This window comes from Lampetra planeri, unplaced genomic scaffold (assembly GCF_965212315.1).
Source record: "Lampetra planeri unplaced genomic scaffold, kcLamPlan1.2.h2 scaffold_843, whole genome shotgun sequence".
Lineage (NCBI taxonomy): Eukaryota > Metazoa > Chordata > Hyperoartia > Petromyzontiformes > Petromyzontidae > Lampetra > Lampetra planeri.
In genome coordinates this window covers 1-17,722 of record NW_027615665.1, presented here as the reverse complement: position 1 = coordinate 17,722, position 17,722 = coordinate 1, and the positions used below count along the sequence as shown (strand labels likewise).

The 17,722-nt window shown below is 43.1% G+C and overlaps 2 protein-coding genes across 2 annotated transcripts; one reads left to right on the top strand and one right to left on the bottom strand.

The window, feature by feature from the left end:
* The first annotated feature begins 171 nt into the window (after positions 1-171).
* LOC144742067 (calcineurin B homologous protein 1) lies at positions 172-3,774 on the top strand. The gene is made up of 7 exons (XM_078624568.1): positions 172-238; positions 575-647; positions 1,328-1,408; positions 2,270-2,397; positions 2,500-2,561; positions 2,985-3,107; positions 3,721-3,774. Exons 1-7 carry the CDS (start codon positions 172-174, stop codon positions 3,772-3,774), a joined length of 588 nt encoding a protein of 195 aa, XP_078480694.1.
* Positions 3,775-11,451: 7,677 nt separating this feature from the next.
* On the bottom strand, positions 11,452-17,036 carry LOC144742068 (complex I intermediate-associated protein 30, mitochondrial-like; the record flags this gene model as incomplete). The annotated part of the gene is given in 12 exon segments (XM_078624569.1): positions 11,452-11,751; positions 15,848-15,982; positions 16,065-16,148; positions 16,292-16,303; positions 16,305-16,394; positions 16,396-16,482; positions 16,518-16,527; positions 16,658-16,692; positions 16,694-16,738; positions 16,740-16,757; positions 16,759-16,932; positions 16,935-17,036. Coding segments are annotated over 12 exon segments (1,092 nt in total), but the record flags the coding sequence as incomplete, so codon positions are not given.
* Between the last annotated feature and the right edge of the window lie 686 nt (positions 17,037-17,722).

Sequence of the window (17,722 nt, the reverse complement as noted above, 5' to 3'; positions counted from 1 at the left end):
CGTTAGCGGATCTGTGTTCCCAGCTGCGTTCTCATCTCGGAGCGCCGCGGCAAACGAAACTGTTTTTAGCTAGCAGCGTTAGCCACTTTGCTAACTTCTACACCAGGATTGTCTCACAGCTGGTTCGATTGCGCAAGTCCGCTGGTTGTGAACCCGTTTTCACGTTTCATCATGGGATCCCGCGCGTCCACGTTACTCCGGGAAGAGGAGATCGAAGAAATTAAGAAGGAGACTGGTTGTAAGTTCGTGTTCATTTCTGTCACAGTGACGACCGACTCACTGAAACCTCTGACCGTTTTTGTTTAGTGGGCCGATACCGACGGTCTAGATGATTGGTATAATCAGCTATAACTTCGGTTCATCGTAACTGTTGTTATCTGAATAGCATACTTACTCCATCACAAAATTCAGTCTCAGGTAATTAGTCTCATGAGTGAAGTTGATGCTGATAATCAAGGAACTGCATTTATCTGTAGTGTTATCAGTGTTCATGTGGAAAAAACATGTTGTAATTAAGTAACAATTCATTGATAACCTGTGGTCTTTTCGGTCAAAATGTGATTTGTCTCTGCAGTTTCTCACAGTCAGATCACTCGATTGTACAGCCGGTTCACCAGTCTGGATAAAGGAGAAAATGGCACCTTAAGGTGAGCAGCACATAAGCATCACTGTGAGAGTTTCTCCAGCTGTTGTGGCAGTATGTCAACCTTCTGTGAGAAGCTCCACAGGAGATTGCTTGACTGGAGATTCAAAGGGAACAGACTACCTGGAGTCCTTTAGAACACACATCAGCTTGATTTGTGTGTGAGTGAGTGTGTGTGTGTGCGCGCTGTGAATAATATGTGTGCTCCAGTAACCTTTTCAGTCAAGAACAAAATGTGACATTTCTGCAGTTTGTGATTAACTTAAAGGTTTGTTCCGTAGCCTGGGCAGAACAAACAATGTGTGAAGAAAAAGGTAATGATTGCCTCTAGTCTCTAAAAAAAAAAGACCAGCCATGATCATGATTGTGTGTTTCCAAAGAATGGTGTGTGTTTACACATAACAAGCATCATCTGTACTTGTTGTCGCCCTGAGGCTTTCAGTCCCAGCACATGATACAGTTCAGCCTCAGATCCAAGGTGACTTTATCAGTCACTAGTTGCCACAACAGTAACATTAATTTCAAAGGTCAACTTCCTGATGAACCTTTACAGGACATCTCTGATTTCACAATATCCTTATCAGTACCAGTAAGTATTTGTAATAACTGGATGTGTGCAGTTAGTTCTTGTCTGATCGACATTTGTTGTGACACCGTCCCCGTGTTGTTTCTTGTCCTGTGCAGTCGAGAAGACTTTCAGCGGATCCCTGAGTTGGCCATCAATCCTCTGGGAGACAGAATCATCAATGCGTTCTTCCCAGAAGGGTAAGTTGTCCTTGCTTTCAAATTTCTGTCTGTAGTGATCTAGTTTCTGTAAGACTCTGATTGAGTGCTTCGGTGTGGCCTGGTGTTTTCTGCCAATTCTCTGGAGGGCAAAAAAATCTGCTGGGGTTTTGATGACCGCAGGTTCTCTCCATTTCTTTGCTTGACTATTTTATCAGTCTGGAAGTTGAAAGCCAGATGTATCATTAAAATCCCAAAATGTCCGATGTGTAGGCGTCTGAATGTAAGCGGTTGATGTGACGCTTTCAGACGAGCTTTCTTTCTCCGGTTTGTACTCGAGTGTTCAACTAAAGTGGTGTTAGGTTACAACCAGCAGTTGTTTCATTGTGTTGCCCACAAAGATTACATAAAGGTAATCTGAGCTGTGGCAAAAAAAACAAATTTGGGGGCACCCCGCCTCCTTTTTGAAGCACAAGTTAATTTTATTTTCTGTAAAGCGCCAGGTCACAAGAGAAGTCTTTGCACACACACACACACATATTATTCATTGTTATTGACTGAGATAAAAGTGTGTGCTATAGAATGATCATGACGGATCATGACGGATGTCAATGACTGTGGCCAGTGCACGTACAGACTTGATACGTGCTCTTCAGAATCCGGTTTAGTTACCAACACACATCAACATCCCATCATCTCCATCTCTTGTTCCTCTGTCAAACCACCTCTATCACCACCTCCACTTCTAAATAGAGTTAATTATGAAGCTGGAAAACGGGGAAATCATTTCAAAGGTTGTAAACCTCAGGGAACTGCATTTGTTTTTTCTTTTGTCTGTTTCTGAGCTTTTACTGAGAATTATTTCCTCCGGTGCTGATTGAAGTACTTGTTCTCTGTCATCAGAGAAGACCAGGTCAACTTCAGGGGCTTCATGCGGACTTTGGCTCACTTCAGACCAATCGAGGACAATGAGAAGAACAGGAACGCCGCTGCCAGCGAACCCCTGAACAGCCGGACCAACAAGCTGCTGTGTGAGTGAGGCCACATGCCGCCACCCTCCAGCATCACCAAGAGTCTGTGTGTGATTCACAGAGTGAGCTTATGGTGGCTCTGGCCACGTCTTCTTTTTCTAGTTGCTTTTCGTCTGTATGACCTGGACAGAGATGACAAAATCTCCCGGGATGAGCTGCTCCAGGTGAGTCGCAGCAACAGCAGTCAGTTGTTGTAACAGATTTTGAAAGATTTTCCACGGAACAATTGTGCAATATGTTTGTCACAAGCTCCTCAGAGAGATGAGAGTACTTTGGCCTTTCGCCGGAGAATGATGTCATATCTCCTCTTGGCTAGGGGTTGGTTTAGATTCTGGTTTCCTCCAGTGAACTCATCCTGCTTTCTGTGACATTGTGTGACCTGTGATTGCTCAGTGACTCAGACCGAGCTCTTGTTTTGTGATAAATATTTGTGTCACCTGCACAAGTCTGGTTTTCAGTAAATATGTGTTTTGCTGATAACTCTAATCACATAATTCCCACCATGGTATGTGGCCTGCTGTTTTAACTGAGGTGATCGCAGCTTGGCACATGTTCTTTATGTGTGTGTGTTGGGTTTTTTTGTGCAGGTCTTACGAATGATGGTGGGCGTGAACATTTCAGATGATCAGCTAGGCAGCATTGCTGATAGGACCATCCAGGAAGCAGACACAAACGGAGATAACTGCATTTCCTTCAGTGAATTCATAAAGGTGAGTTGGCTGTACACGTCTCACTTTTGTACTCTATATACTATCAAACTTACATACACGATAGTACTTTAGGAAATCAATAGTTGGAGTAGTTGGAGTTAGAATATGTAACCGAGCACCTCTCTCCAGAGCTTTTCACGGGCAGATAGAGACACTGTTGAATAAAACGATGATTGTTAATTTTAACGTTTTTTTTGTCTTTTTACACATTATGAAGCTCAGCTGCACGGGGTTCCAGTGGATCCCTGATGTCGATGACCTTTACATTACAAACATACATAACATATGTAAAGACTTACATTTAGTCACTGCTGTACATCTCCACCACTCACCCTGTTGTTTTCAAGAGCCTGTACAGGGAGAATTTGTAGCAGCACACCCCATAGACACCCCAGCTTTGCTTTGTGGGGTGAAATGTTCTTGTCTGTTCAGATCAGACAGTTTGGGGTTTTTTATAAGCCAACTGCCCGTTACGATATTGGCTGCCAGTGACGTTTGTGGAGTCAGTTGGATTACAACCGTTGACTGCTAATGATGTGGACAGTCGTCGAATGCGTTTGGAAAGGTAGAGTTATTCATGGCAGCTAAACTTGCTGTTTGGTTGTTTCCTCAGGTGCTGGAGAAGGTGGACGTCGAACAGAAAATGAGCATCCGGTTCCTGCACTAACCTATTGTGGTTGCGTCCATTAATGTTCCTCATGTCAGTTAATGTCATGAAACAATCCCATCCAGCTGTGGCTCACACCTCCCGTTCACACTCTCAGCCCTGGCATTCAGTAGAGGACATCAGACATCTTCACTTTCTGCCTTTGCCACCCAAAGGGAAAAGCTGTGTGCCTTGGGTTTTATGCAATATAAGTATATATTTATTAGAAAAGAGTTTGGATGGCCACCGTTTGTCATTTATGGAGTCACATAGATTTTACAGCATGGTTCATTCAAGTGTTTTTGCTCTTGCAGTGAGTAAGTTTATCTTAAGTTTACTCAAACTGTTCACATAGATTTTAGACACATGCTGCATATTTGTCAGTAGAAAATGCCACCGTTCAAGGTGAAACGTAGTGTTTTTACTGCAAACAGGGTCTTACGACTCTTTAACTTGCAGCAGAACGAGTTTGACCCGTCAGCTGAGCGTTTGTCCTCACCACCGATTTAATTTTTTACTCACTGAAGTGCCATGGCTGTGAATCCATCTTGAAGGGTTAGTGTCTGAGCAGTTAACAGGCACCTGGGGCCATGTTCGTGTTTTGTTTTCTTAGGGTTCATGCCAGCCACTGCCGGTAGATTGTAATGACCAATTTCAGTGGTTGGACTTCAACAGAAGCGAGTGTCACCCTCCCTGAAAAGACAAGTGGCCGTCAAAGAGATTGTGTCAGATGAGATATTCCATTATTCCTCCCACAGTTGGGACATTTAAGGAATGATGATATTGTGTTCTGGACAGTCTATGTCTTCCCTATCACTGACTCTGACCTTCGGAAATAAAAGTTGACATATTTTAGACTTCCTAAGTCTCTGTTAGGTCCTGTGATGATCCTTCTTTGGACCAGTGAGGTTCCAGACTTGGAAACCTACATTACATTAGCTTTTTAAATTAGCTGTGTCACTGTGATAAGACGTTGTGTACTTGTGCACCTCTCAGCCGGTCTTTCAAATTCCTCTGCTCATCAAACTAGTTCCTAACTTAAGCCAATTAAAATGTGTTAAGAGTATATATTCTGTACATGCTTGAATACATGAAATGGGGTTTAGATATCTGAACCCTAAATCTTTCACGTGACTGTATCATGAATACAAAGTGCAGTAAGTATGACTTGACCGTTGTATTAATCAGTTTGTGATAATCAATCAGATATGTTTCATGTTATGATCTAGCTATTATTAGTGATTTATCATTTTGATTTGAATAAAAGAAGTGCCACATTGTCTTGTGTACATGCCTTGAATGTCTCTGTGCCCCATATTTTTGATTACACCTTTGTTGAGTTTGTTAAGACTGGTTTGTGTGGCGTGTGTTTGTCAGCAGGATTCTTACTGGGCCAAGGAAGAACTTTTAAATATCGTCAGATCTGTTTCAAAAAGTTTTTGCATTGACCTTTATGGCAGTTTTCTCTGTCTTTCTAGCTGTAACTGGTTTAATTCATGTCCACAGACTGGCACTAGGCTGTCTATGGTAAACCGAATTTGGCACAAGGAAACCTTGTGATTTTGATTTGATAAATTAGAAGCAAAATAGGTCCCATTCTTTTTTTTTGTAGTATACCACTCTAGGGTTGCCACCCACCCCTTGCATTTGCACAGTGTTTCATGTCAAAATGTTTATTCAGTCATTATGTCATACGCTCTGTACATATACATCGTCAAAACAAAAGTGAATAATTATTTCTTAATATTTTACGCATTATAAGAAGAGTTAGGCTAACGCTCTGACCAGGGTTTGAGAAAATGTAGTCTCGCTGTTTCACGGGGACAATGCCAACTAGCTATCAAAATGATCCGCCTCTCGTATGGTTACAACCATGCGGCACCCACCTCCGGCCTCCGGGGGCGCTGTTACTGCCAGTAAAATGAACAGCGAAGAATAAGCGCTTCCGGGGCGGGCTGGTTTTTGATTGACGGGTTTTTTCCTTCAATCATCGTCCGCTTCCGCTTATTCGTCGTAGTAGCGCAGCGGAAAAATGGCGTAGCGCGAAGTGTGTGCAGAGAACGGAGACGAGGGGGATTCTCTGTCCTCTCCTCCCCTCCCCGGGGGCGAGGGGACATTCCTCCTCCAGTGTCTCATCTTCTGCTGGAGCCCCTCTTCGCCAAACAAACACACCAATTCGACAGACTTTTGCACCGTAGAAGAAGAAACCTCCTGGCTTTTGTTTACCATTGTGTGCGGCCTGCGGCTCGGAATCTTTGTGGAAATGTCTGCATCGTTTCGGACCGTCGTCCACCAAGGTCAGTGCGTTTCTGTCATGTCCCACAGACACACTAGCATTCACTTCCCATCACCGCATCATGAGCAATGATCAATGCAGCAAAAAGTGAAATCTTCAGGGGGGAAAAAAATGAATTCCATCGTGTTGTTTTGTGATATTTAACCTCTTCAAAGTCAAACCTCAGTCGACGCTTGCAGGAGAGCTTCAGTCCATGTTGTCTTCAAGTCACACTAAATATTTTCTTAAAAATAAATTCCTCCAAATTTATCAATTAGTTAGAAATTAATTTGTTCTACACAATCAATGTCCAAGACAGTTATTTTCAAGCACACTATTAATTAATATGTGATTTGTGTCTAGGATGGATTTTCCGGTTCATGCATTGGAGAAATCAGTGGAACCAGAACTGAAGGACCCTGCACTGCCCACAGATCAGTCTGTGTGAAGATGGCTGCTGCTGGGCTTCGGGGACTGGGATGCCCTCCTTCCTTGTGCTGCTGCTGGGATGTCAGCCATCTCTCCACCACAACGTCCCCTCTGGTCCTGGTCCGGTTCTGAAGGCCAATCAGCACTGAAGACATCTGTCATGATTCGTGGCCAGTATGACTATGATGACGCACAATTATGACATTCAGTTGTCTGAAAAAAACCCCAATGAGTTTATGCTTTCTGCCTGAAAAGCTTCAAATCATTCAGCTTTTCAGTCAGATTTGCGAGAACTTCGAATCGGGCTTCAGTCAAAGATACTTGCAAACAATCCACACACACACTGTAAAAACATCAGAGCAGCTTGATTAAGAAACAGTCCTTTTTCTGGGAAGACACAAGATACTGTAGCAACTATGAAGGCCTGTGATTGAATTGGATTAAAGGGTGTTTTTGCGCTACCTCATTACTGTAATAAGTCAGACACAAGCGACAGGGAGGTTGATCAGTACAAGCAGATAATGGTTGTCGAGCGCAGCAGCGGATTTTCTATTTTTCCTGGTTGAGTTTTTGACAGGAGACTCAGAACAGACAAAGTAGCTCACATGGTAACCACGTTATGCACGCAGGTGTTTAGATTTAGTTCAGATAAACAGATTCACTGAAACCCCGCCCACCACCACCAGCAGCAAAAAAACAGTGTCCTGTCCACAGTTTGGAAAACAACTCAAATTCCAACTTGGACTGCAAGTAGAACGCACCATGAGTAACGTATGCATCGGAAGATTTGTCCACATGATTCCCACAGAGTTTCCATACTGTAGCAGCGTCCCGAATCTTACAGATAAAACTTTATGTAGCCCGTCTTCTGCTTGCAGCTTTGGGAGATTGTTTGCTCATAAACCAACATTCACGCTCCAGCACGTGGGCGTTAGTATTTCCTTTTTTCTCTTATCAGTGGCAGACAAGTGCTAGTTGTTGAAACACTCCACAGCGGAGCAGCATCTTACCTCTGCTGTCAGAAACACGTAACGACTCACAACTCTAGGGAAAAAAAAACAAGCTAATGGAAACAAGTAGCCGTAATGACCTTTCTTCCTTTGCGCTATCATCTCTTGTGGTACATAGTGGTATTACCAGATGGGACAGACCAGCGCTGTCATCATTCATTTCCCCTTTTAATTCCATTTAACAATTTTTAGATTCTAATTGGATCTCTCTGTTCTCTTCGTCTTATTTGTGTGTCTCTTTAGACACAAACATCATTTTTGAGTAGAAATCCTGTGCCATGAACCAACAGCTGTACAAACCATACAAAAGGTTGAACTGGTTTACTAGTTTCAGTCTGTCAGCGCCATTTCTCCATGTCAGGTAGGAGACCTTAGTCATCTGAAGGAAACCCTGGTCTCATGCGCTCGATCTTAGTTAATTCACATCAAAAATATCAAATTTACTGGGCCTTTGTGCAATATTTGATCTTAACTGTCATGTTGTTGACCAAACTGTATATTTTATAAACAAGTGACAAGTTGTTTGAAAGCAACAAAATCACCAATGTCTTCCATTAAGATATGTATAGACTCACGTGCGTTAGCTTATATTTAGTGGGACCGATGGTTCCGACATCATAGTTGCCATGCATGCCCAGTAGTGATGCTTGCTTCATGAAGAATAGCAAAATGATTTTTTAGACTAAGCTGTAACTCAAAACTGCAGAAACTTTGTCGGTGAAATGAATGGGCGATGAGAACGGGCGCACCAGCATTTGTAGAATAAATCACATGTAGGTGATGCTTTGCCTTCGATTTTGTCAGTTAAAACCCCAAATTAGTCAAATGACAGACTGGATAAACAGTTACATGTATGGAAATGAATCCTTTAAATATGCTCAGCACAAGTTACTGCTGTAAAGTTTGTGCACTGTCAAGTATGAAAACAAAGCTAATAGCCAAAATATTACCACCAAACCCCCCCAAAAACAGAATAAAAATCAGTCTCAGACGAGGCAGCGATAGAAATCGTATTAAGCTGAGCGTTGGACATCCCTATTTAATTGCAATGGATCCGATGTGTTTATTGTACATAATACCTCATAGACTTTGGATTTAGAGCATATTATTTTAATCCATAAAATTGTATTGGATTAGAGTTTAGAAGCAAATAATCAACAATAATGCATGAGTTTAGTGCCAGGGTGTACGTGTTAACTGATTCTGTAATTTCTTGTGGAAAGGAACCTCTCCCTGTTTGTAATTCCTGTCACTTTTTATTTTATGTGTAATTTGAGAGTAGCCTAAAAGGGGTTGGAATAAGGACGGCTGTAGCACAATGGAATTACATTAGGACATTACATTTTTCACAGGCTATCCAACTTCCCTGCTTTTTTCTTTCAGTACCAAAACAAAAATCTAGACCACATGGGTAATTATTGTACATACAATACTCACTTTTCAAATCTTGTAGCATTTTACTTTTGACAAAAGACTGAACAAACTTGTCTGAAAAGCACTTTCTCCTCTGTACTGATCTGCACCGTCATCCTAATCCTCTCCTGAATACTGTGTTTTTAAAAACCCTGTGATGCTCTGTGTGGGGATTTATTATCACAATTTCTAAGCAAGTAGACGTAAAGCAACGCAGATATATGGGTTTAAAATATGCATGATCTAGCATAAAAATGAATGATTTGTATTGCATGCAATAATCCAGATTTGTAATGTGAATGGGTGTAGTTAGGGTGTTGAAATGTTTCATATCCGATGTTCTGTGGGGAGTTTGATTTACATACTGTCAAGGTAGTCGAGCCCACATAAGAGAGAGAGTCGTTTCTGCTCACTCTGTTGTGTCGGATGTGACTACAGCTGTACAGTGCACTGCCTTAGTGCTTAGCAGGGATGCGCTGATTGTGACGTTTGAATAATCTGTGATGTTTAAAATGTGGCCAGTATCCCAGTGCTTGTTATACTTTTTAGTTATTCAGTAATTGAACTCCAAAAACACACAGCTCCAGTTGGGTAAATTAACACTGACAGCACCTGAAAACAGCCAATCAGCGAGTGCCAGTGGTGAACGTCATCTTACTTGTGGATATACGCTTATGGCTGCCAACAAGGCAAATATTGGCCAGTTTTGAGGTTTGGACTGTAAATCTGCATCCCTACTGATTCACTGAATTTTATTCTGTGAGGGGAAAAAAAATCGCACATGAGATGGAATATGACATTACTTTGTTGATCAACTTTCCACTGAGGTGGAGGACTGTGTAGAAACTATGCACTCCAGAGGGAGGAAATGGGCATGTTTATTTATGTGTGAGCCTCTTGCCTGGTTTTGTAAAATAATATTTAAAAAATTATCAGAAATTTGAGCAATAAATTGCAGCATGGTGCCAACGAGGAAAGCTTGTTGTTTACTGACATGCACATTTTTCATCTTTGCAGGAGGCTGACAGGCTAGCACTGTTAGCAATCTAGCAGGGGGTCTGAGGAGGTGTGGAGGCTATAATGCGAACATCAGTTTGTGGTTCTACTGCTAACAATAGACAGTAACACAATAGCAACAAGGCGTAACACCACTTTATTTATTTGGCTGGAAGTACTTTTAATGCAAGCAGAGGAAACCAACCATAACACAAGTTACAGCTGAAACGGATTGTAAAGAGGGCGGCAGCTCAAAGAGAATTGTTCATGTCATCTGGAACGGGTACGTCTGCTCTCCATCAGCATGCTACTTGTCAGATTCCCTTGCAGTACTCCTGTCTCCCAGTCTGCTCTTCATGCTCGTCATGTACTCAAACCGAGCTTCAAACTGCCATCTCATCTTCAGTAGAAAAAAAGATGTAACATTTTTTCATCATCCTCGTGAATTCAGTTCAGCAAACTGTTTTGTACAAATTCAAGTTGAACTCACCTCACTCATGTATTCCCTGAGAGGCTTCAGATCAAAGGAGATTGTTGAGGATTTCACCATTGAGCGGCTGTTGAGGATGTAACTACAGCGGAAAAGGAAAGGTCAGCTAAGATGGCGTAATGCTGTTTTCATAGTCACTGACGGAGCTCACCAACTGATGTTTGCTTTGCAGAGGAGAAAGATGGAGCGAATCACAGCCAAGTGTGAAGGAGCGCCGCGTGAATAACTTTTCCAACGTTGCACTGGCAGCCGCGACATTTCAGAGAGCTGTAGATGCTGAGGACGATGAAGAGCACATGTAACTTATGTGTGTCTTTTAATGGAAGTTGTACCGGAGAAAACTTTTTATTGTTGCATGGTTGTTGGAAGAGACATGTCTGGTACCTGCTTGTCTGCAGCTGTAGTTTATGTGCTGCCTTGTTCAAGGGACCACCGTTACTTTTAGGGAGTTTATTTATTTAACCTTCAGCCTTATCTTTGTTCAGTGTGCGTGTATGGAGTATGTGTGTGGGTTTGTCCTCATTTAGTGCATCCATGGCAACAGTAGTGGGGTTGATTCCGGTCCAATCATTTTTTGAAGCACCTGGAATTAGTTAAAATCCTCATGTTCATGTATGCAGGTTGATCCCTATACAAGTCAAATCTACACAAAAAATCGACTGCAGGTCTGGTGTATTGTGAATGAAGGGATCTGTCCATTTTTGGTCAGTAAACCAAGGGGCTGATGCGCTGGGGATGAAGACAACTTTAAGAAACATCCTCCAAAAAAAAAACCCCAACAGACCATTCAAAAACGCTATCTGTAGTCTCCTGAACAGAAGTGTTGTTTCCTCACCACTTCGCCATTTCTCCTTTGTGTCCTGACTCCATACCACGACTGACGACCACATCATCGGTGACTCCTGACAACGATGAACAAGTACCAAGTGTCAGGCACTGAACAGCTGGAACAACGATGTAACGTGTGACGTCACATTCAGATGTCATCCTTTATCGTCCCTCTGTTTTTTAAAGTTGGTACACAGATTGTCACACATCAGCATGGACTCGTATGTGTCGACAAACGCCAGGGAGTCGACGTGCACTCACGCAGACACATGATTGGAGTCCAGTCGTCCCAGCTCTCCGCAGACACCGAACGAGTCGCCCAGCACCGTGTGACATTTCCGACAGTGAAACGTCACGAACCGCCGCAGCTCCGCCTCCGTGGTCACCGGCGGGTGGTCGGCGCGTTCCGACATCACAGTGTCGTTAAATTCCATGTCGGGTGGTGGTGTTTCTTTTGGAGCTCCAGTCCAGAGCCCGCTGGTGGATTTGAATTGCAGGGACGGAACCGGAAGTGACGTCATGTCCCGAGTCGCGTGACGCTCGCTGCATTTGTTTGCCTGCCCGCGGGGGGGCGCGCACAGCCCGTTCAAAATCATACGCGTTAACACATGTAACCACGTATCCACAGTTCTACGTTTGATTGTATTCATGATTGTATTCAGATGTCACGTGTTTAACCACTATCGAATCAAACCATTACACGTGATTTGAAGTAGAAACGACGTTGACATCAGGCTTTTTGTTTGGTTGGTGGAAAAAAGTGGAATAAATGGATGTTTTTATTTAAATTACAAGCCATACGTCAGCCATAAACGCCCGAGGAGACGTCTACTGATCATTTCCACTGTATTACATTACATATAACATTCGAATGTATTTCCCTATCGAGTAGACGGTCGTCTGACACGTCTAGTCCGCTGATTGGCTGATGTTCTCCACCGCGTGCTCCCAGCAGCCAATCAAAAGTCTCTCCCTTTTTTTGAATGTGATCGGTCTCAATCCCGCCACTGACTGTCTGCCGCTGCTCGAGCGCTGCCTGCTGCGGCTCGCTGTGTGTGAGGAACGAAAAAGATTCAAGTGTTTCTTCAACATGGATTTGGACTCCATGAAATATGCGGAATTACAGAGCCTTGCAAAGCAACTTGGACTGAAAGCGAAAATGAAGGGTTAATTTAAAATGTTTACGTCTATTCGTAATCGAAAATTAGCTTGAAAGGCTACATGGCCTTACACTATGTAAAGAGCCAGTACACAGTACTTGCGCTGTGGACATCATAAATGGCCAGCGAGGTACACAGGAGCTAAGTGGAAGTAAACGATCTTTATTTAGCAATTTCAGAGCAGCCATGGTTCCACGTAAAGGGGACGCCGTCAGTTGCCGTTTCCTCTGTGGTACACTAGAGGGGGCTAGAAACACGCCGGTCCAAACAAGCCCCAGTTGGGCACCGACTTGCACTGCGATTCCACTTCAACACGCCCCCCCCCCCCAGGGCCAAGTGAAGAATGAGATTGCAGTGCAAGATTTTAAACTTCTAAAACACCCGCTATGGCTCACTGGTCATGTCTGACACAGGAACGTTGCCCTGCCGTCCGCTGAGGCTGGAGCCGGCTTTCTCGAACGCGTTTTTACCTTTTGTATTGTATATATTTTGGGTATTTTTGTATTTGGTGTCTTTTTTATTTTACTTTCTTTACGTTATTTTTTCTAAGTGTTATAACAGAAAATTGCACCCATTTTTTTGTACCGTGTAATCAATAATACAAATAAAATAATTGCTGAGTCAGCGGCCACTGTGAACTTTTCTGACTGAACCGTTGCTTCCCTCACTGCATGTCTCTCTAACTAGGCTGACCAACTGTTAAAAGCAATCAAGCAGCATTACGAACGAGAACAAGAGGGGAACAGGTACGTAAAGTTTTAATAGTTTGTTGGGCAGTGATGCTAACTAGTTTCAGTCCACAACTAGGGTATATTGTTGTGTTGGTGCCCAGGTTGAGGAGGAAGATTCTGGCATCACTGCAGAGCAAGAAGAGGAAAATGCAGACAATGGTAAAGCAGCGATTTTGCAGCAAATCAGTATTTGTGAACCCTCGTCGTGGGAGAGGAGCCAGGACGAAGCGAAGGATCTCTGAAACTGCAGCAGATGCTGGACAGCCCACTGAAGATCAGGTAGCTGCACATGAAAACATACGTTGACATAGCAATGCTATATTATCCATTGATAAGTGTGTAGGAATATATTTCTGTGCACTACAAAGACTCACTTCTGTGCATCCCTTCCAGTTTAAGGGATTATTGTGAGATTATTGTAGTCTGGAGTACAGGATCTTTTTTTCTTTCAGGGTGCCAATGAAGTGGCTGCATCCATTCCACTCTGTGATGGCAGGGATGCTAAAAAGAGACGACTGTCTGATACCACAGACTCGGAAGAAATGGTCAATGAAATGCCAGCCACCAGCAGTGAATCTCCTGTTGTCAAGGAAGAAGCACCTGTACAGTGCAATGCAGGTAGAGTTTGATGAAAGAGTGCAAACTTTGATATCAACAGATTTGAAAATGGTTATCTATTTAAATAGCTGGTCCTGCTCTAATTATATTTTGCTCACTTCATCTCACTGTTAAATGCATTTATAGGTGACGCTCAAATGTGGTAAAAGCTGGTAAAATCCCTCGTTACAAAGGGCTCCAGGCCAAGAAGTCTTTATTGAAGCCAGTCACTCAAGTACGTTTGCTCGCTCCATCCACTCCGGTCTCTCCCTCCCTTTGACCAAACCGTCTGTCAAAGACCATCCACAAACCTCTACTGAATGACCCTTCTCCTCTCTACTGCAGACTTCAAAAAACTTCATGAAGCTCATTTCAACAAGATGGAGTCCATTGATTCGTACGTCCAGCGCAAGACGAAGCAAATCGAGACGTTCAGGACCTCGGTTTAAAGAACTGAAGGTAGACCGTGACCTCTGGAGGGTCAGCCGCCTTTATACTGAGTTGCTGAACACTCATGGTCATTTAATGTTTTTAGATGCTGTCTGATAAGGTGAAACAGCAGGAGGTTGACGGTAAAACTCAAGTGGTGAGTATCTAGTCTGTGGACAGCTCTAATACATTCGTCGCTATGGAGATTACAGGGATGGACTCATGTGGATGTTCTTCAGAAGGGGAAACGGAGTCGTCCGTCCATGTTCAGCCCTGTGTCGGAGAATCGACCAGCTGAGGACAAACGCAGAGTCACTGTGCTTTCTGCTAGTAGAGCCCCCCAGAACCAAACTTGCTGGGAAGGAAGACACCATGTTCAGGCCGTCTGTCCTTTCTACTCGCAGGATCAATGTTCGGGTGAGGTCACCGTTTCCTCCTGATTGAGAGCGGCATCAATTTAAATAGCTATATATAGTTTGAATCAGATGGTTTTCTAATACATTGTTAGGGAAGTGCTTTGTGAGATTAAAATCATACAGTAATAGACAAACCATTTATAGAATTCTGAGAGGACATTAGTTCATGCTGAAGATGGTGGTTGTAGGACAAATCGGACAGAAACGCTGAAACAGTCCAGTGTTTATTCCTGCAGATTCTCTGAAGCTGTTCGGGGACAATGAGCATAAGAAGTCCTTGGTGAAGACGCCGGCGCGCATTGTCGTCCTGTGTGGCCTCTAGTACCCCAAAAAAGCCTATGGGTGATGGCGCAAAGGCCACAAATAACAAGACTCTCTCTGCCTTGAAGTCTTCAGGTGACTTTACATGAATCAGAACATATGAACTTGTTTTCACATGATGGACAGTTTTTTTTATTTTTTAAAAATGTAATTTGTTTTTTCTTGAACTTGAAAGGGACGTTCGTTTTCACCGGCAACACAAGTGTAAACTCCTGGAAACACACAAAAAGCCGACGTTTGATCTGAAGGCGAGGTCTTTCTCGTCCCCCTCACCTACAAAACCTCACACAGGTACAGAACAATCTCCTATTTCCCTGCGTCACTGAAATATGTCATCTGTAGATGAACCAACACTTCTCTGTTAGGTAAACTGAAGCCGTTTGGAGAAGCCAAGGAGAACGAGGCAGGAAACGTGTCAGTCGTGTCAAAGTCTCATCAGAAGAATTACAAACAACACCAAGTCCCAGACCAAGGTAGGACTGCTCTGGGAAAGACTACTCACTGGTGGAAATGAGTTGTTAAGTCTCTTATGGGTGTTTGTGTGTCTCACTGGAAGGGAGGACAGACGGGCCAAAACACACTGAAGGCCGTAAACAGAAGAAAGAGAGTTTTGCTGGGAGCAAGAAGAGGCCTTGTGATGATGTAAATGTTTCCAGCTTGTTTGGAGATGTGTGTACAGCCAGTTGTTCCACTGTAAATATTAGTAGTAGATTCTAGGCCTTCAGTTTTTTTTTTTCCTTCATGTTTCCTCCTGCCTAGTTTTTTCTCACTTTGAATAATGTTCAAATCTGCCGTTGTACTGGAAACTTTTTGTTCTTGAAAAAATTGATGTACTTTGTTTTTACGATTTTTTGTGAAAGATGCATAAAAACATCATGTCATTGTAAAAAATCTTCCTCGTGCATGCTCGTCTTAAAATTAAGATGTATATGTTTTTAAAAATGTCTGCTGAATTCAGAAAACCTTCATGTAATTGTCGGGCTGCAGCCGCGCTCAGACTTCAGGGTTCCTCTTGTACACCTCATAGGCAAACTCTTCTGTGTGCGCGTCATCTTTGCAGACACCAATGAAGTCGATTTCAAGCTGGAATGGACCATCAGCTTTATCCCCCAAAGTAAATCCTATGGTGTTAATCTGTGGGAGGGGACACAGATCAGAGTATAACGCAACAGACGATTCAATGAGAACGTTATTGGTAGAACAGCAGACAAGTTGCATCTGTACCTTGGTCCAACCACAGAGGGGCCTGATTGTCTTGAATCCTTCCGCGATGTGTGAGGAAGAACTTTGAAAAGGGGATCTGTAAGGAAAAGATCACTTGTTATCTAGGATGACAGCAAAACAGAAGAAAAATGTCTCCTTCTACGTATGTTTGTCTACTCTAGAATGTCAGTGTGGTGGCCACATGAGCTCACTACCTGTGTTTCTGGAATGTCAGTGTACCTTGACATCTTGCCCAGTAAGGTCCTCCTCTGGTGTAGAGGAAATAACTGTATATATCATCCTTCTGATGAGACATGTATGTTTCTGTTGCAATGTTGATCATCCCAAGGTCGACCATCCGCCGCGCACTCGCAAATACAGAGTGTTGAAACTGGGGACCAATCATAATGCATCTTTCTGTCAAATGAAGCCTGGAAGAGGAAAACGAGTTCAATGGTGTCATCACAGTGGCTGGTCTATGGTAGATGAATGAAGCGTAAAGTGTACAACGATACTTTTAGACATGAATGAAAAGTGACTGGCTGGTTGGTGGAGTAGAAAACAGCCTGATGAGAAGTGAACGTATGGAACTAACCAGCGGTTTGCTTGGAGCGCATGGTGCAGTAGCCACTGTAGCGTGTTTTCTCCGTCCCTTGGTGGATTGGAACTCAGACTTCCGTACAAAAAAACAGGTAGTATTGTTTTTTACCAAGCTTCAAGTATACTTCACTTTGGCCTCCAATCTCCAAATCAGAAGACACTGTCCACTGCTCCAGGCTCTCTGCACCTTTAAACTCCCATAAGACTCTGTTCTGCTCCAACATATGCTCAAGGATAGGTTTACCCTCAGGACCAACAAAGGCGGTCAGTAAACTCCTTTTTCCAGCAGAGTGAAATTCTTCTTGATGCCCTCCAAACCCTTGAAGAAGCTTAAGTTGATCTTCTGCCATGGAAACTTATCTTCTTTGGGCTGGCCCGGGCCGGTCTGTATTCACCCTGAATCACCGCTCTTCTGGGCACAGCGAGGAGGGAGCACCAACCGGGTGGAGAAGAAGCTGTCGTCGTTGGATGGAGCTCAGTAGCCACACTGGAGGAAGCCGCGGAATGACTGACAGGGAACATATCAGCGTTGGTCTGGACGACCTGCTGCTGGGATCAATCACATATCAAGGTTGTGTTACTGCGCTTGTGGATTATGAATTAAATTTTCCATGATTCAGGGGAATTAAAAGGGAAAAAAGGGCAAGGAAAAGATGATACTTCATGAATCACATATTAAATATTCAGGCCCTACCAAGCATTATTTTTTACAATCAATTTTTGGTCCAATATTCAGCATATGTATGATGTACCAACACTTGTGGTCGGATACATATGAGGATGTCAGCTGCCAATGTCAAAAGTACTAATATATTTGCATATTTCATTTAGTTTCGCATTTGTAATACAGGAGCACATTTAGAATGTGTCGGAGTCATCAAACAAAGATGTAGCAAGCAATTTCCCTGTCCAAACCGCACACATTCAGTTTGAGTAACATTTTATCCACTGAAATAAAGTGTGGTGAGAATATTAACGACAGAACACATTATTGACATAACATACTTTACTTATGTTAGCTTAATCTGCTGCCACTTACTTAGACCTTTTGTGACAAAACCGGCCGCATGG

Bases quoted from the DNA above. Each gene is read 5' to 3' on its own strand.
- LOC144742067 (XM_078624568.1), top strand. From the start codon at position 172: ATGGGATCCCGCGCGTCCACGTTACTCCGGGAAGAGGAGATCGAAGAA. The intron at 239-574 runs GTAAGTTCGTGT...TTGTCTCTGCAG, and splicing joins AATTAAGAAGGAGACTGGTT to TTTCTCACAGTCAGATCACT. The intron at 3,108-3,720 runs GTGAGTTGGCTG...TTGTTTCCTCAG, and splicing joins CCTTCAGTGAATTCATAAAG to GTGCTGGAGAAGGTGGACGT.